Source organism: Sinocyclocheilus rhinocerous, unplaced genomic scaffold (genome assembly GCF_001515625.1).
Source record: "Sinocyclocheilus rhinocerous isolate Xijiao unplaced genomic scaffold, SAMN03320098_v1.1 scaffold2831, whole genome shotgun sequence".
NCBI classification, from domain to species: Eukaryota; Metazoa; Chordata; class Actinopteri; order Cypriniformes; family Cyprinidae; genus Sinocyclocheilus; species Sinocyclocheilus rhinocerous.
The window spans coordinates 389,693-404,114 of record NW_015659001.1 but is presented as its reverse complement, the minus strand read 5'-3'; the positions used below and the strand labels follow the sequence as shown (position 1 = coordinate 404,114).

The 14,422-nt window shown below is 37.3% G+C and overlaps 1 protein-coding gene across 1 annotated transcript in view; it reads left to right on the top strand.

The window, feature by feature from the left end:
- Positions 1-14,422, top strand: part of LOC107723130 (sterile alpha motif domain-containing protein 10-like) — an 81,860-nt gene that overhangs the window by 21,503 nt on the left and 45,935 nt on the right. The window contains exon 2 of the mRNA XM_016531657.1: positions 11,263-11,441. Within this exon, the coding sequence (XP_016387143.1) occupies positions 11,263-11,441 (179 nt within the window). The remainder of the gene's footprint in view (positions 1-11,262; positions 11,442-14,422) is intronic.

The following is a 14,422-nucleotide window of genomic DNA, read 5'->3' as shown; positions in this document are numbered from 1 at the left end:
AGCGGGCACTGGAGGGCGCTTTCTAGGAGCGGGCAGAGCGGGCACTGAAGGCCTGGATTCGGGGACTGGAGCCCTCTCCTCTTCGGTGTGGCACATTCTCCGCGCCATACTCAGCTCACCCTCAGCCACAGTGCAGGGGGCGGAGCTCCTCTCCGCGGTCACACCGTCCGCGGCTTTCTCCCTCGGGACGGGCATTGTCGCCGGCTCTCGCACCTGGTCTGACGGGTTCAGCTCTACGTCCGGGGCGATCCTCTGCTCAGTCGCTTGGCTTTGCGCTGGCTCGCTGATCGAGGCGGGAAATGGCTCTCCATCAACGGTGGGCTTGGGCTGATGCTCTGGGTCGGGAGTGGCACTGGCGAGATCCCCCTCGGGACAGACGGTGAACGGGGATCCGTGTCTCGCCAGTGTCCACTCCACAAAGGTGGCGAAACTCACTCGAGGGCCTTCCTCGGACGACGGTGCTCTGTACGCCGAGTTTAGGCTAGCATCATAGAACGCACAGAGCGCATCGTCCGGGTAGCTGGAAAGGTTGGCAAGGACCAGGAACAGTTTGGTGTGGCCCTCGTGCGATCTTTCCCCCTGCTCCAGCAGGAGGAGGAGGTACTCCGGGCGGGTGAAGGGATCCATACACGGAGCACAATGGGAAAAAAAAGACACTGAGGAAAACACGGAAACAAAACGGAGGGGAAACACGCAATAAACTGTTTGTCGGTCGGTTCTTCTGTCACGGTTGCCTACTGTTAGAAGTGAGGAACGAGGAAACAAGGGATTTCACAAAGAACAGTCTTTAATGATCCACAGGAGGAAACACAGGGTAGCCAGGAGTCACACATAGTACAACGACGTTCAGAACCGAAAAACACAGACAGCACAGACAGGGGTTAAATACACAGGATAATTGGGAAGACACAGGTGTACGGGCTGACTAATTAAACTAAACTAAACGAGGACAGTAACATGACCAAATAAGGGAACAGAAACAGGGGCAAAACATGACACAGACAGTCCATGATCCTGATATCATCATTCCTACCTTCCTTTTTGTTCATTCCTTCTTTCCATCCTTCTGCTCCCTGCTCCCTTCTTTCAATTGTTTGTGTTTGTTCCTCCCGTCCTTTTATTTATTCATTTGTTCCTTATTTCCTTCATTCATCAAAATGCAAACTCTAAGAGACCTGATGGTCATACTGAATGTTTATTCAGTCTCTGTCTGCTCTGAATGACCTGATCAGTTTTAGAAATTACAGTTACAATGTCACATTGGATAAATACGTTAACCGTGAAAGATAAATAACAGAATGAAACAGAATTAAACATATTTATATAATCACATACATAACATATGAACTTTGACAGCTCTAATGCATATAATTCATAAATGGATGAATATTTTACCCACTTACACTGTTTATTAAAAAAAGTGTATGGTATGTGTTACATTATAGTTGCCATTTATGGATTGTTTCATCCACAGACACACATTTCCGAAGTCAATACAGTCAAAACAGTATTGAATGGGGCCGGAGTTGAGTACATTGGACAGCAGAGGTTGTCTCCATTGATTTGTTAGGAGCATCTGATGGGCTTATATGTTTGTGTTCATATGCAGCTGGATGTTAGTTCACCGGAAGCTCTTCTCTCCTATTTCAACAATCTTGAATTGCACAGTAACATGTTCTGTGCTCTGGATGGTGGCTGTTCTTGTCCTTTCTGGTCCCAGCAGTGCCCGGGTCGGGCCGGTTGACTCCTGCAGCTGAACTGGGGTGAAGGTAGGCTGGCTGCAGCCGGCGGGACAGGCCCATGAGGAGGCACAGAGTAGTGGTGGTTCAGTACGGCACTGCTCCGGCTTACAGAACTGCCATACAGAGTTTCATCGAAGGTACATTTATTATTCATTATTGTGCTTTTTTCGAATATGAGGGTAGGTCTGCTTTCTCTTAATTACTATTGGTTGAATGGTTTACAACAATGAATTTTGTATAGTGTTTGTCCCAGAGGAATGTTTTATTTCTCTCAGTGCTCAGGAGACCTAATTTAGCTGTCAGTTATGTTTCATAATACGTTTCATATGTGTCATTTATATCAGATGTTTCTCCTAAAATTCCTTTAGGGAGAAATAAAAATAGATATAAATGAGAGTAAGACAGTTATAAAAAGAATGTGGGTATAGCTCACATAACTGGGTCTTGAAAGAATTTGATGGGTAATGTTTGAATTGAAATCTTTGACTTTGGATTACAGATCTGAGAACAGTGTGTGATATTGTTGGGATCTTGTGCTTGTGTGTCCAACCAAACGCTGATGTTTTGGAGCAAATGCATCTGTTATTTAGTTATATAGCTAATATTAAAGGAATAGTTCACCCAAAAATGAAAATGTGCTGAAAACGTACTCACCCTCAGCTGGCCATCCAAGATATAGATAACAGATTTGGAGTAATGTAGCATCACATCACATGCTCACCAGTGGATCATTTGCTGTGAATGGGTGCCGTCAGAATGAGAGTCCAAACAGCTGATAAAAACATCACAATAATCCACAAGTAAATGTCAAACCATTGTTTCCAGCTAAAATAAGAGTCCTCTATCCATAATATTGATTCCTCTACTGAAAAAGTTGTCTCGTCTGAATCAGGAGAGAAATATGCACAGATTTAGGATACTAATGGGATGTGTATGATTTATTTACTACAGTAGCTCATGAAGACAGCACATTCACAAAAGAGAGGTCAGGACATTGTGTAATTATAATGAAAAATGGAAGGACTGCTGGAGCTTATAAGTGAATATTTAGTATTTGATACCTGATATTTAAATATTCTGATTATGCAGAAGATGCTGACTATGCTAATGAAGTCTGTATAAAAAGTTTTCCTTCAAGATCAAAGTTTCCCTCCAAACTCAGCAGATGTTCATTTGTTTTTGCATTCACAATTAAGTCGTCATCTCTTTTTTGGATATCATTTACTATATCACAGCTACAGGGGTTGGGGAAATTAGCTCACTCTACAAGGGTTGGTTTATGTGTGACACAAAAGCTTTCAGAAGATGCAATCAGTGTGCATGAATAATTCACACACATCATATTAGGGCAAGAAGCAGACCTGTTATGCCACTCTTGTGCAAGTCCTACACACGTGGCAGCTAAATGACAGCCTTCAAATAAAAAATACATATATAACTTACAGCAAACAGCAGAAGTGACTTACAAATATAGAAAAAAATGTGTTTTGAATTGAAAAACTGAAAGCTGTGTTTCTAAATTCATTCTAGTCAGTGCAGAACAATAGATGAAAACCACTTTTTGAATGGTTGTAGATGTATTTATTTTATTTATGCTGTGTAAATAACCAAAATCAACTACCATCTCTATAATGTTTAGCGTTGTAGTGCACTCAAATGCAACATTGCTATTTAATGCTGTATTGTGCAAGCAACTTCTCTGTTGAGCAGACAGAGATAATCAAACACATCCTCATCTCTCTCGCTCATCGTTATCAAGTCCAATTCATTCTAGTCAGTCGGTTCATCCTAAATGGTTCTCTTTCTCATATGTAGCGTAATGTTAAAAAAACCTGATTTGTTCTAGTGAATCGGTTTATTCTAAAAGCTCTCTTTTTCATACTGTATGCAGCACTAAAAAAGCTAAATCATTCTAGTGAATCAGTTCATCCTAAACACCTCTCCTTCTCATATGCAGCGTTGAAAACACTAATTCATTCTAGTGAACTGGTTCATCCTAAATACTTCTCTTTCTTATATTTGAAAAGGCTGGTTGGTTTTGAATCGGCTCATTGAGACGATTGTTGTAAATGAACAGATTTCGCTTATTAATAGTTAGTAAGGTAGTTATTAAGTTGAGGTATTGGGTAGGATTAGGGATGTAGAATATGGTCTTGCAAAATATGTGCTTTATAAGTACAAATAAACAGCCAAAATGTTAGTAATATGCATGCTAGCTAGTTACTAGTGAGAACTGGTCCCTATACTCGTAGCCTATATTGCCATTAAGTACCTTAATGTAGTTGTAGATTGATAAGACTTATAACCTTACCTTACCTTATCCTTACCTTAACAACTAGCTTAATAAATATCTGTTTCTCAGCATGGAAGATTTATTTTCCTTGCTATTAACCAGCTTCCGTAGGAATGTTGTTTTTAGTCAGAAAATCAATGTCGTAGTGAATAATCCTTTCCTGTGTTGTTTGTTTTCCCCGTTTAATGATGTTTCTTTCTGTTGACGGAGGCCGTCTCAGGCTTGTCTTTTCAGCGGGAGATCTCCTGTTATTCTTAATGCCTCTGCACTGTCAATCTTCCTCCATTCCGGGTTGATTTGCTGGCTGTCGAAGCGATCTGATCTCCAGCAGACTGACTGTTTTGCAGCATGGAGAGATTCATAGATCTAAATAGACATCTGTGGCTTTTTTTTTTTAGCCATGCAGGTCACTGGATGTGACAAACTGAACAACCCTCAAGTGGACTGTATGTGTCAGGTGTGGCCTGTGTGTGGTTTGAGTTGACTTTAATGTCTAATTCTTCTAGAAACTTTCAAAGTTTTAAGCTGCTTTGGCTCATGTTAGTATTTGCGATTCACTGGATCTTCCAAGATTTTACCATGTTATGTCGGCTTTGTGTCGGATAAATGATAAATCAAGTCATTTATTCCAGGACCAAATTGGATGTGTGCTGAAGAATCACCATTTGCATAAGCTGAATTCATGATGGACCTGAAATTGTATCTGCTTGCCTTATTGGTAGAAGAGTTTCCTTTGGAGGTCTTGAAGTAAAAAATAAAAATGAGAGATGGGACTATTCACTCTGCCAGCCAGTACTAAAGCTAGTTTGTATGGATGAAACCCAACAACACATTCTTTGAGAACAACTTTATATTTTTACGGTATTTTTCTCGACATGATTGAACTGCTCTCTAGAGCTGGGTCAAGATGGAATAATTTCATGCTTCATTTCTGGGGTTCAAGATAGTGTCCGCAGGACCTCCCCTTGGCAAATACTCCATAACCATGGATTGAACACCCACTAGCTGGAAGACATGCTGATCTCAGGACTGTTTTCTAGCTTGTGGTATATTTAATTTCATGTTAAATGTGGTTAAAGTAGCAAAAGTTTACATTTTTAAAGACACTTTAACATTTTTGCCAATACTATGTTATGTTGACATACACTGCCATCCAGAAGTTTTCTTCCATTTAAAAAAAAAAATAGAAATTAGTAGTTTTATTCAGAAAGCATGCATTAAATTAATCAAATGCGACAGCAGCGAAATAAAAGATTTTTAATGTTACAAAAGTTTTTTTTTTTTTTTAAATAAATGCTGTTCTTTTGATCAAAGAAATTTTTTTTTTACCATATATTCTAATAGAACACTGATATTTTAAATTGTAATAATATTTATTGATAATGCTATTTTAATGTATTTTTTATTAAATAAATGCAGCCTTGCTGATCAAAAGTGACGTCTGACAAAAAAACATTAACAAATCGTATTTAACGCCTGAAAGGTACAGTAGTATAAATTTAATGTTTTATGTATTTGTAAAAAAACAATCAGCACTGAAAAAAGAAGCATTTTATTTTATTTTATTTTATTTTTTTGTCACCACATAATTCCTAATTCAATAATTCCTATGCTTTTTGTATACCTTTTGTATATTTCATAGTTTTAATGACTTTGCTATTATTCTAAAAATGTAAATGAGTAAAAATAAAGCATTCATTTATACTAAAATAGCAATGTAAAATCGAAATCGAAAGTGCAGGTGTGGCCAAACTTTTATGTTTTTTTTTTTACTTTTATGTTTATGCAGAAAATATGCATATGTATGCGTGATTTATAATTTGTTCATATATTGTTTTTTCACACATGTATTTATTTTAGTTTTCTGGTACTTCAGGAAGTAAGTGCCATTTTCAAGGGAGAAGGTATAGCTGCAAGTGCTTTAGATGCTAAATTGGTTGACAGGTGAAGGAGCCTCTGGGAAAGTTTAGAAGTGTAGTACTTTCTTTAGGAAGGAATACGTTTTTCCAAAAGTGCTGCGGTAATCTACCATGGGCTTTGACTCGGTATGACCTTCCCACAAGCCACACCAAACCGCAGGGTAATTGCTTGCTAATGACTGTTAAAAAAAGCAAGGAAATGTCAAACGAAGTTTGGAAACTTTCATGATTAATCTTTTTCTGTGGTGGCAGGAGAAGATCTAAGCCATTCCATCAATCACATCAGGCAGGAGAGTGACTCTTTCTTCAGGGTTGAAAGCATTTGCCATTGGATCTCTCTCTCTCTCTTTGCATTAACTTAGCTGTCCTTGCCCCTGTTTCCATCTCTCTCTCTGTCTTTGTCTTCTATTACATGTATCTAAGCGGTTTAGTGCCTTGCATCAGCACTCAAAGAGCTTTGTACATCTCTCTCCTAGAATATTTAATGGAAATATTCAGACTTTTGTCCATATTTGACCTCTGCTGTCTGTCTCCTCCCCTCTCCTGATGGTGGTGTCGAGACCCCCTTTGTCTTCACACTGAGGGAGTTGAACGCTTAACTGAAGATCAGTTCTGGCCAAGGTCACATTCTGAAGCCCGATGAGAAGCCTGAGTGAGGGGCAGAATTCATCTCGCTTCCCACTATTACACCCGACTGTCTCCACCAGCATGCCATTATCTACACTATCGTCTTAAATACAAAAAGACACAGCGTCATGGTATTAAAGTCAACAGCTGCCCAGAGAGTGCCTTTTTCTGACATATTTCTTGACCAACATTTGCCAAAATCAGCAATATCTTCTTTGTCTTGTTTTATACTATACTATACTAATATATTATTCTGGTCATCGAATGTAAATGTCCAAGATGGTATTAGTGGTGGGGATTTTTCCTTAACTTTTACTGCAAATTACATCATTATGCCAGTAGGTGGAGACAAGTGAGTCACTAAATCAGTCACTTAAAGGGATAGTTCACCCAAAAATGAAAATTTGATGTTTATCTGCTTACCCCCAGGGCATCTTATAAGACTGATAGACTGCAACGGTTGGACTTAAAAATCATCAAATGTGTTCTACTGAAGAAACAAAGTCACCTACATCTTGGATGCCCTGGGGGTAAGCAGATAAACATCAAATTTTCATTTTTGGGTGAACTATCCCTTTAACAGTTTTGTTCAACAACACTAATTCATTTGGAGTTGAAACAAGTGACTTTTGCTGAATTCGGAATTGCATACTAGCATACTACTATTACTATTTCTGCCATAGAAAGATATAGTAAAAAAAAAAGATATAGTATAGTAAAAAATTATGCTAGTATGTGGTTCCGAATATGACACTTGTGTCTGAAATCACCCCATATTCCGTTATATAGTACACTATTTGAGTCAACAGCTATTTGTAGCAGTGTCTGAAACCGTAATGTATACTGAACGATGAAAATACATACACTGTGAACAGTGCAACAAATGAATATCAACATCTCAATGCTAGAGGATGGTGTCCATAAAATTTACAGTGCACTCTGTCTAAATTCACTCATTCAGTGGACTGTATTAGTGGACTGATGTAAGGAATAGTGAATGAAGATACATTGTGATTTTAGATACATCCAGTGTTCAAGAGTCATTGAATCATTCTTTTAACCAATTCATTCCTTAACATCACTGTGTTGCTTAGAGATGCACAGTGGTTTATTCTGCCGTGGCTTTGTTCAGCTTTGTTAGCTTAGCAACATGCTAACATCAAACTCTTTTAGGATCAAGTGCTCTTTATTTGTGTGTCACAGAAAGTTGAATACTACAATTTTTTGCCTACTGCATAGAAAGGAAATAGGCATATTCAGACGCAACCAGTGTCGTCTTCTGGGATGTTAAGTGGAAATTCGTATTCTTTGAATCTGACTGAAATGCTGACACATAGTAATTTGGACAGATGGGTAGATCCAGCAGGATATCCAGAGAAAATATCATTCTTAGCCGCGGCCCCCTGTGGATGACTGATAGATGATGTACGGTCTTTAACCACACCCCTTTCTTTGAGTGATGGGATGTGTTTCTTATCCATCTCAGTGTGTCGAGAGCTCTAATTTGTGCCTCCCATGGATTTGATTGGCAGTAATAAGCCTGCGGCTTTCGTTTCCTGTCCGCCCAGGAGAGAAAGAACAGTGAGGAAAGCAGACACAGGAAACGCATCACTGAACCCTGACAAACTGCTCCACGATCCCTCTTTCCCATCACCCCATGATTACACTATGAACTTGACCTGCCCTTTGAGATGGTTTTGATAGGTGGAAACACTTTTGTTTTAGCTGTCAGCATCTCCAGTCCGGTTTTCCCAGAGTTTCCATTTTCCCACAGTCGCTTTTATAGTACTTCAGTTAACACAGAGCTAGCGGCGACTGCAGCGCAGTTTGAAACACAATGGACTCTAGCTCTTCACGCAATGAGACTCTATGCAAAGAGCTTTGAGACCAGCTTAACCAGACAAACAAAACGTTTTCTAAGCTGTGTAGGGCTACCTCAGTCCTTTGTCAGTTTTTTTTCGTGAATGGCCATTAATGTATTATTTACAGTCTTTCCCCACTTTTGATCTCTTGCTCCCTCTCTCTTTCTCACTGACTTGCGCTCTTGTTTTTTAATCTCTTACATGCTGATATGCGCTGGTGTCATCTTTTAGCCTTCATTAAATATTTTGTACTTGCCAAGTGCTCGCCGTAGCACTAATCATATTAGCTATGCTGGAAAAAGGGCTTACATAAGAAAGCCAACTGGGAGAGGTAGATACACAGAAAGAGAGAGATAGCCAGGGGTAGAAGAAGGTCAGAGAAAGGAAAAGAAAGACCAGTGACCTTTTTAAGCACATCGGTAGTTTTTTATTTGCAGTTGGGTGTTTGGTTAAAGCAGCTCAGGATTGTGAACGGTGGAAAGGGAAAAGTGAGAGATTACGACTATGGTTGAAATAGTATACTAGCATACTACTTTTGTACTATTTCTGCAGGACGAAGCTTTATTTAAATAGAATAAAAATGACATTAAATAATTGAAGCTTTTTTAAGACCATTAAAGTCAACGTGAAATGATAATTCCCCCTATTTATTTTGTAAATACATGTAATAGATCTTATTGTGAATGATTCATGTACTGTATGTGTTAATTTTTTTTTACCTCATAATTTTTTATAAAAATGGATGCATGTCACAACATGGGAAAAAAAACCTGCCGTTACTTCTGTTTCATTGCAACTTAATTTTATTTTGCATTGTCACATTATTTTGATGACAAGTTAACATTTTTCACCTGATTTCATTACCATAATTTACATTTTACATGACATTAAATTGACCTGACTAATCTGAAAATAAAATTAAATAAAATTAAATTAAAAATAAATGGGTGTAGGATTGTCTTTAAATTATTTTTTAATCAGAAATTGCTAGTAAATTCACATATTAAATTAAACATTAATTTTTTAAGTAGAAAGACTGAAATAGCATTTTCTTGTAAAACATGCTCAAAAAACAGTTTTATTTACAATTTTGAACATATTTTACATTGCTACTTGCTGCCTGCCAAAATAAGCAGTACATGTGACCTATTTCCAGTGTTATTATTCTATATTAAGCTTTTTTTTTTTACTTAAAATTTAATTATGCAATGCAAAATAATAATTTTTATTTCAAAGATGAACTTTTTCTCGAAAGAAATTTAATGAGTTTGCATGACAGCAGTGAAGCATATGACTGTTTGAAATGTTTGTGTCACTCTGCATAGTGCATACTGCTTTACTATACAGTTTATAAAAATAGGTAGTCTGTACACAGTATAGCTTTTGTCTTCTACAGATACTTTGCATTCATGGAAGAGCCTGTGTATGATAATTATGTTGTGGCATTGCACACAGACACTGACATACTGATGTGCCACATTTACATTTTCATGCACACACACTCGAAGGGCTTCTGCACTGCTCAGCGGGTCCATGACCTGACACATCTTACCTGTCTCCTGTATCTGCTGGGGTTAAAGACTGCCCTCACTGGCCACTTAGAGGAAGAATTGATGTCTATTCTTCTCTTTTTTAGACTACAAGCACAAGATTGCTGAGTAGACTTGTTGGGTTGTTGGATCACCCCTGAATCTTACATGCGATATATATATACAATGTTTGACTAATTTACTAGTAAAATGTGTCAGTGTGTGTTTGTCCCCATACGCATTATTTGTCTTTATTGTGATTCTGAATTTCCGTATTGATCCAGTTTAAAGCTGAATTTTTAGCATCAGTCTACAGTGTCACATGATCCTTCAGAAATCCTTCTAATATGTGACCCTGGAGCACAAAACCAGTCTTAAGTCGCTGGGGTATATTTGTAGCAATAGCCAAAAAAACATTGTATGGGTCAAAATTATAGATTTTTCTTTTATGCCAAAAATCATTAGGATATTAAGTGAAGATCATGTTCCATGAAGATATTTTGTAAATTTCCTACCGTAAATATATTAAAACTTAATTTTTGATTAGTAATATGCATTGCTAAGAACTTCATTTGGACAACTTTAAAGGCGATTTTCTCAATATTTAGATTTTTTTGCACCCTCAGATTCCAGATTTTCAAATAGTTGTATCTCGGCCAAATATTGTCCTATCCTAACAAATCAATGGAAAGCGTATTTATTCCGCTTTCAGATGATGTATACATCTCAATTTAAAAAAATTGACCCTTATGACTGGTTTTGTGGTCCAGGGTCACATATGTTGATGATTTATTATTATCAATGTTGAAAACAGTTGTGCTGCTTCATATTTTTTGTGAAAACTGTGATACATTTTTTTCAGGATTTTTTATTGAATAAAAAAAGTTCAAAAGAACAGTTGTTTTGTAACATTAAAAAAGTCTTTGCTGTCACTTTTGATCAAATCAGTGCATCCTTGCTGAATAAAAGCATTCATTTCATTTTTTAAAAATTACTGACTCCAACTTTGCATCATTCAATGCAATAGTAATATATATCTGTCCTAATTTCTTCTGTCATGTCATAGAAATCTACCATGCACAATTCAATAAAATAATCAAAACAGGCATAAAATAAATAACAAATATCGACTTGCTTTTTTTTGTTATGGGTAGAAATGTATGGCACAATGACCTGTGACTGACATTCTATTGACGGGGTTCAGAATTCATGGAGCTTTGACAGTGATCCTGTGTAATATGTCGTGATGTGGACACTATAATAGCGTCTGTCTTCGTCTGTCCTCCACAGCTGCGTCCAGCTTCAGCTTCTGTCGGGCTGCGCTGGAGCACACAGTCTCAGCAGAGGAGCTCAACTATCAGCTGCCACGCAAGCCCGGGGGCAACCTGACCTGGCATGAAGGACGCGGCCAGAGGGTGACGAGGAGGACCGTCAAACTGCTGCAGCAGCCCGGCACAGAAGGAATACAGGTACACAATCACAGTCACGCTACCCACAGGAGAGAAAGCACAAATCAGGTCCCTCTACCATCTTAATTGTTTCCTCTGGAGTTTCAGGAGAGATCTATTTCAACAATGTATACAGAAAGACTACAAAGCTTTCATATCAATATGAACTATGTAACACATGTTTAATTGTGTTTCAACACTGTTACTGTATGCTTTTTAATTTTTCAAGGAAGCTCTGTGACAAATTATTATTATTATTATTATTAATAATAATAACAAATGTGTAAAGACAGAATATTAAAGGAAATTATAATGTTACGAAAGATTATGTCAAATAAATGTTTTTTTTCTATTATAATAATAATCAATAATTAACACTTTGGCAAACAGTGTCCTCTGTTAAATATTACTAATTATCTGAGTGGTTGTCAGTTCAGTTACTATTCTTATTCTTATAAATGTTTTTAATGATATTATTTTTACTAAACTGACAACTATTCAGAATTTATTTTTTTATGATTATTATTGTTATTAGTAGTAGTAGTGTAGGTCCAGACGCTACATACTATTAGTGCAGCAGGGAGACCGTGCCACATTAGACAACTTCAAGCTGTTGTGGTTGCACTGAGACAGCGCTCGTGTATGTTGTAAACATTACTATCTGTCACAGTGTTGCCAAGTCTGCGGTTTTCCCATGGAATTGGGCTACTTTAACACTGTTGCCACGGGTTATTTTTCATGTCCATGGGTTGAATCGACCCCAATAACGTGTATTTTAGGCCCCAAAATGCGTTTTTTACCAGGGGACCCCCTCAAAACGTGGTTAGTTTGGGCTAGTTTTGGGCTAGTTTGGGTGATGTAAAAGAGGAAAGCAGGCATTTGGAGTCGGACCAAAGCACTGTGAGGCAAGGGAGGGGGAGACACAAAATGTTTCTAAACTTAAAACGCATTTTTGCCCCGTTTGCGTTTGTGTTGTTTTACTACTTACACAATTATTTAAAGTATAAAACATTGGTATTTACAATACACAGCATGGCTTTTAATCATATTTTTAGGGGGGGCAACCCTTAGATGGGGGGTCCTGTTCCCCTGATACCCCCAGATTTCCGCCTATGATTGAAATCACCAGTTAAATCTGACAACAACTGTCTCATAAAAGTTGTTTATTTTGCTCAAATAGCATTGAAAAAAGCTTATTTTTCAGGCTAGACCAGACAGTGCGCATGCACAGTACTAAGCACATGTCTCAGAACTCTTACTGTTTCTATAGCAACCGGGACTTCTAACGGCAGCTGCAGTGATGCAATGACTTTACCGATTAGCGATTGGCTCTTTTGCTCAGAAGGCGGGGCTTCGTTCGATTGAGCGGCCTTATTGAGTGTTTCATATTACCCCATTCAAAACTATACGAGTGACACGTCTTGGGTATTCTATAGTCTTTGGCTCCACAGAGCAATTGTTTACACTTCTGATTGAATTCACCTTATTAAAGGTTTGCTTTTCGTTCTCTTTGCATTTTACATTAGAATAAGAGATAGCATTTCTCACTGCTCACTGCTTAACCCTGATTGACCAATCGCAACATTCAGCAATCTGATATTTTCTAATGTTCGCGGTCATTCATGACAATGCTTCAGGAATCAGACCACTCATCCAGATAACTGAAACCTGTACTATTTTATTCTTTTTCATATCACACCACAGGTTCTTGTTTTATAATCCATCTTGAGTCTCATTTATCAACTGCAGTGAAAATGACCTCAGAAAACATCAGTTTTAAAATTACTGTAATACTGTTGCAGTGTTTGCCTATTTCTTTTTTGGCTGATAGTGTTTGGAACATTGTAATAGACATTTTTAAGATTAATAACTAATAATTTCAGCTAAAATCAATATTATATGCCCACACATTTATTGATTTATTTTGTCAGGTGCATGTGTGATAAGTGGGAAACATGATACATGCACATCATTATTATTTTGTGATAATGAACTGTAATAATATTGATCTTGTATATTAAAGGTGCATTCAGTAGTTCAGTGCTAATTTTTAAAGTTTTACACATTAAAAGATAAATTGTTTTTGTGGAGAGTCATCTGAATAATGTAGAATGATGTAAAGTCTGTCAACATAATATTTTTCTATAACAAGTGTTTTAATTATGTCACCCCTCCAATGTATTTTACCATATTAAAATGATGTGATGCCTCTGTAGATACTTGTTGTTTTTTGGTGATGTGAAGAGAGAAAATTAGAAAATGAAACACCAATATTATAGTGCTTTACCCGAAGAGACAATGAGAGAATCAGCACCTGTATATGACTGAAGAATCAGAAAGTCTGAAGCCAGAAAGACAAAAAATGAGTGCAAACATTGCAATTTTTATTGTATAGGTAAGTGAATTATTGTATAGACCACTCTCTAAAACTGTATCAGTGTGATTTACACAAAACTCAGAAAAATTAATGCTAATCCACATCGATAGATGGCAGCGTCTAATAACATTGTACTTTAAATTGTTTTTGTGGAGAGTCATCTGAATAATGTAGAATGATGTAAAGTCTGTCAACATAATATTTTTCTATAACAAGTGTTTTAATTATGTCACCCCTCCAATGTATTTTACCATATTAAAATGATGTGATGCCTCTGTAGATACTTGTTGTTTTTTGGTGATGTGAAGAGAGAAAATTAGAAAATGAAACACCAATATTATAGTGCTTTACCCGAAGAGACAATGAGAGAATCAGCACCTGTATATGACTGAAGAATCAGAAAGTCTGAAGCCAGAAAGACAAAAAATGAGTGCAAACATTGCAATTTTTATTGTATAGGTAAGTGAATTATTGTATAGACCACTCTCTAAAACTGTATCAGTGTGATTTACACAAAAACTGATGGCAGCGTCTAATAACATTGTACTTGAAGTACCTGAATAATGCTAAAGAACTGGTGGGTTATGCTACAATATATTAACACTAAAAAATATTCACACTAAAT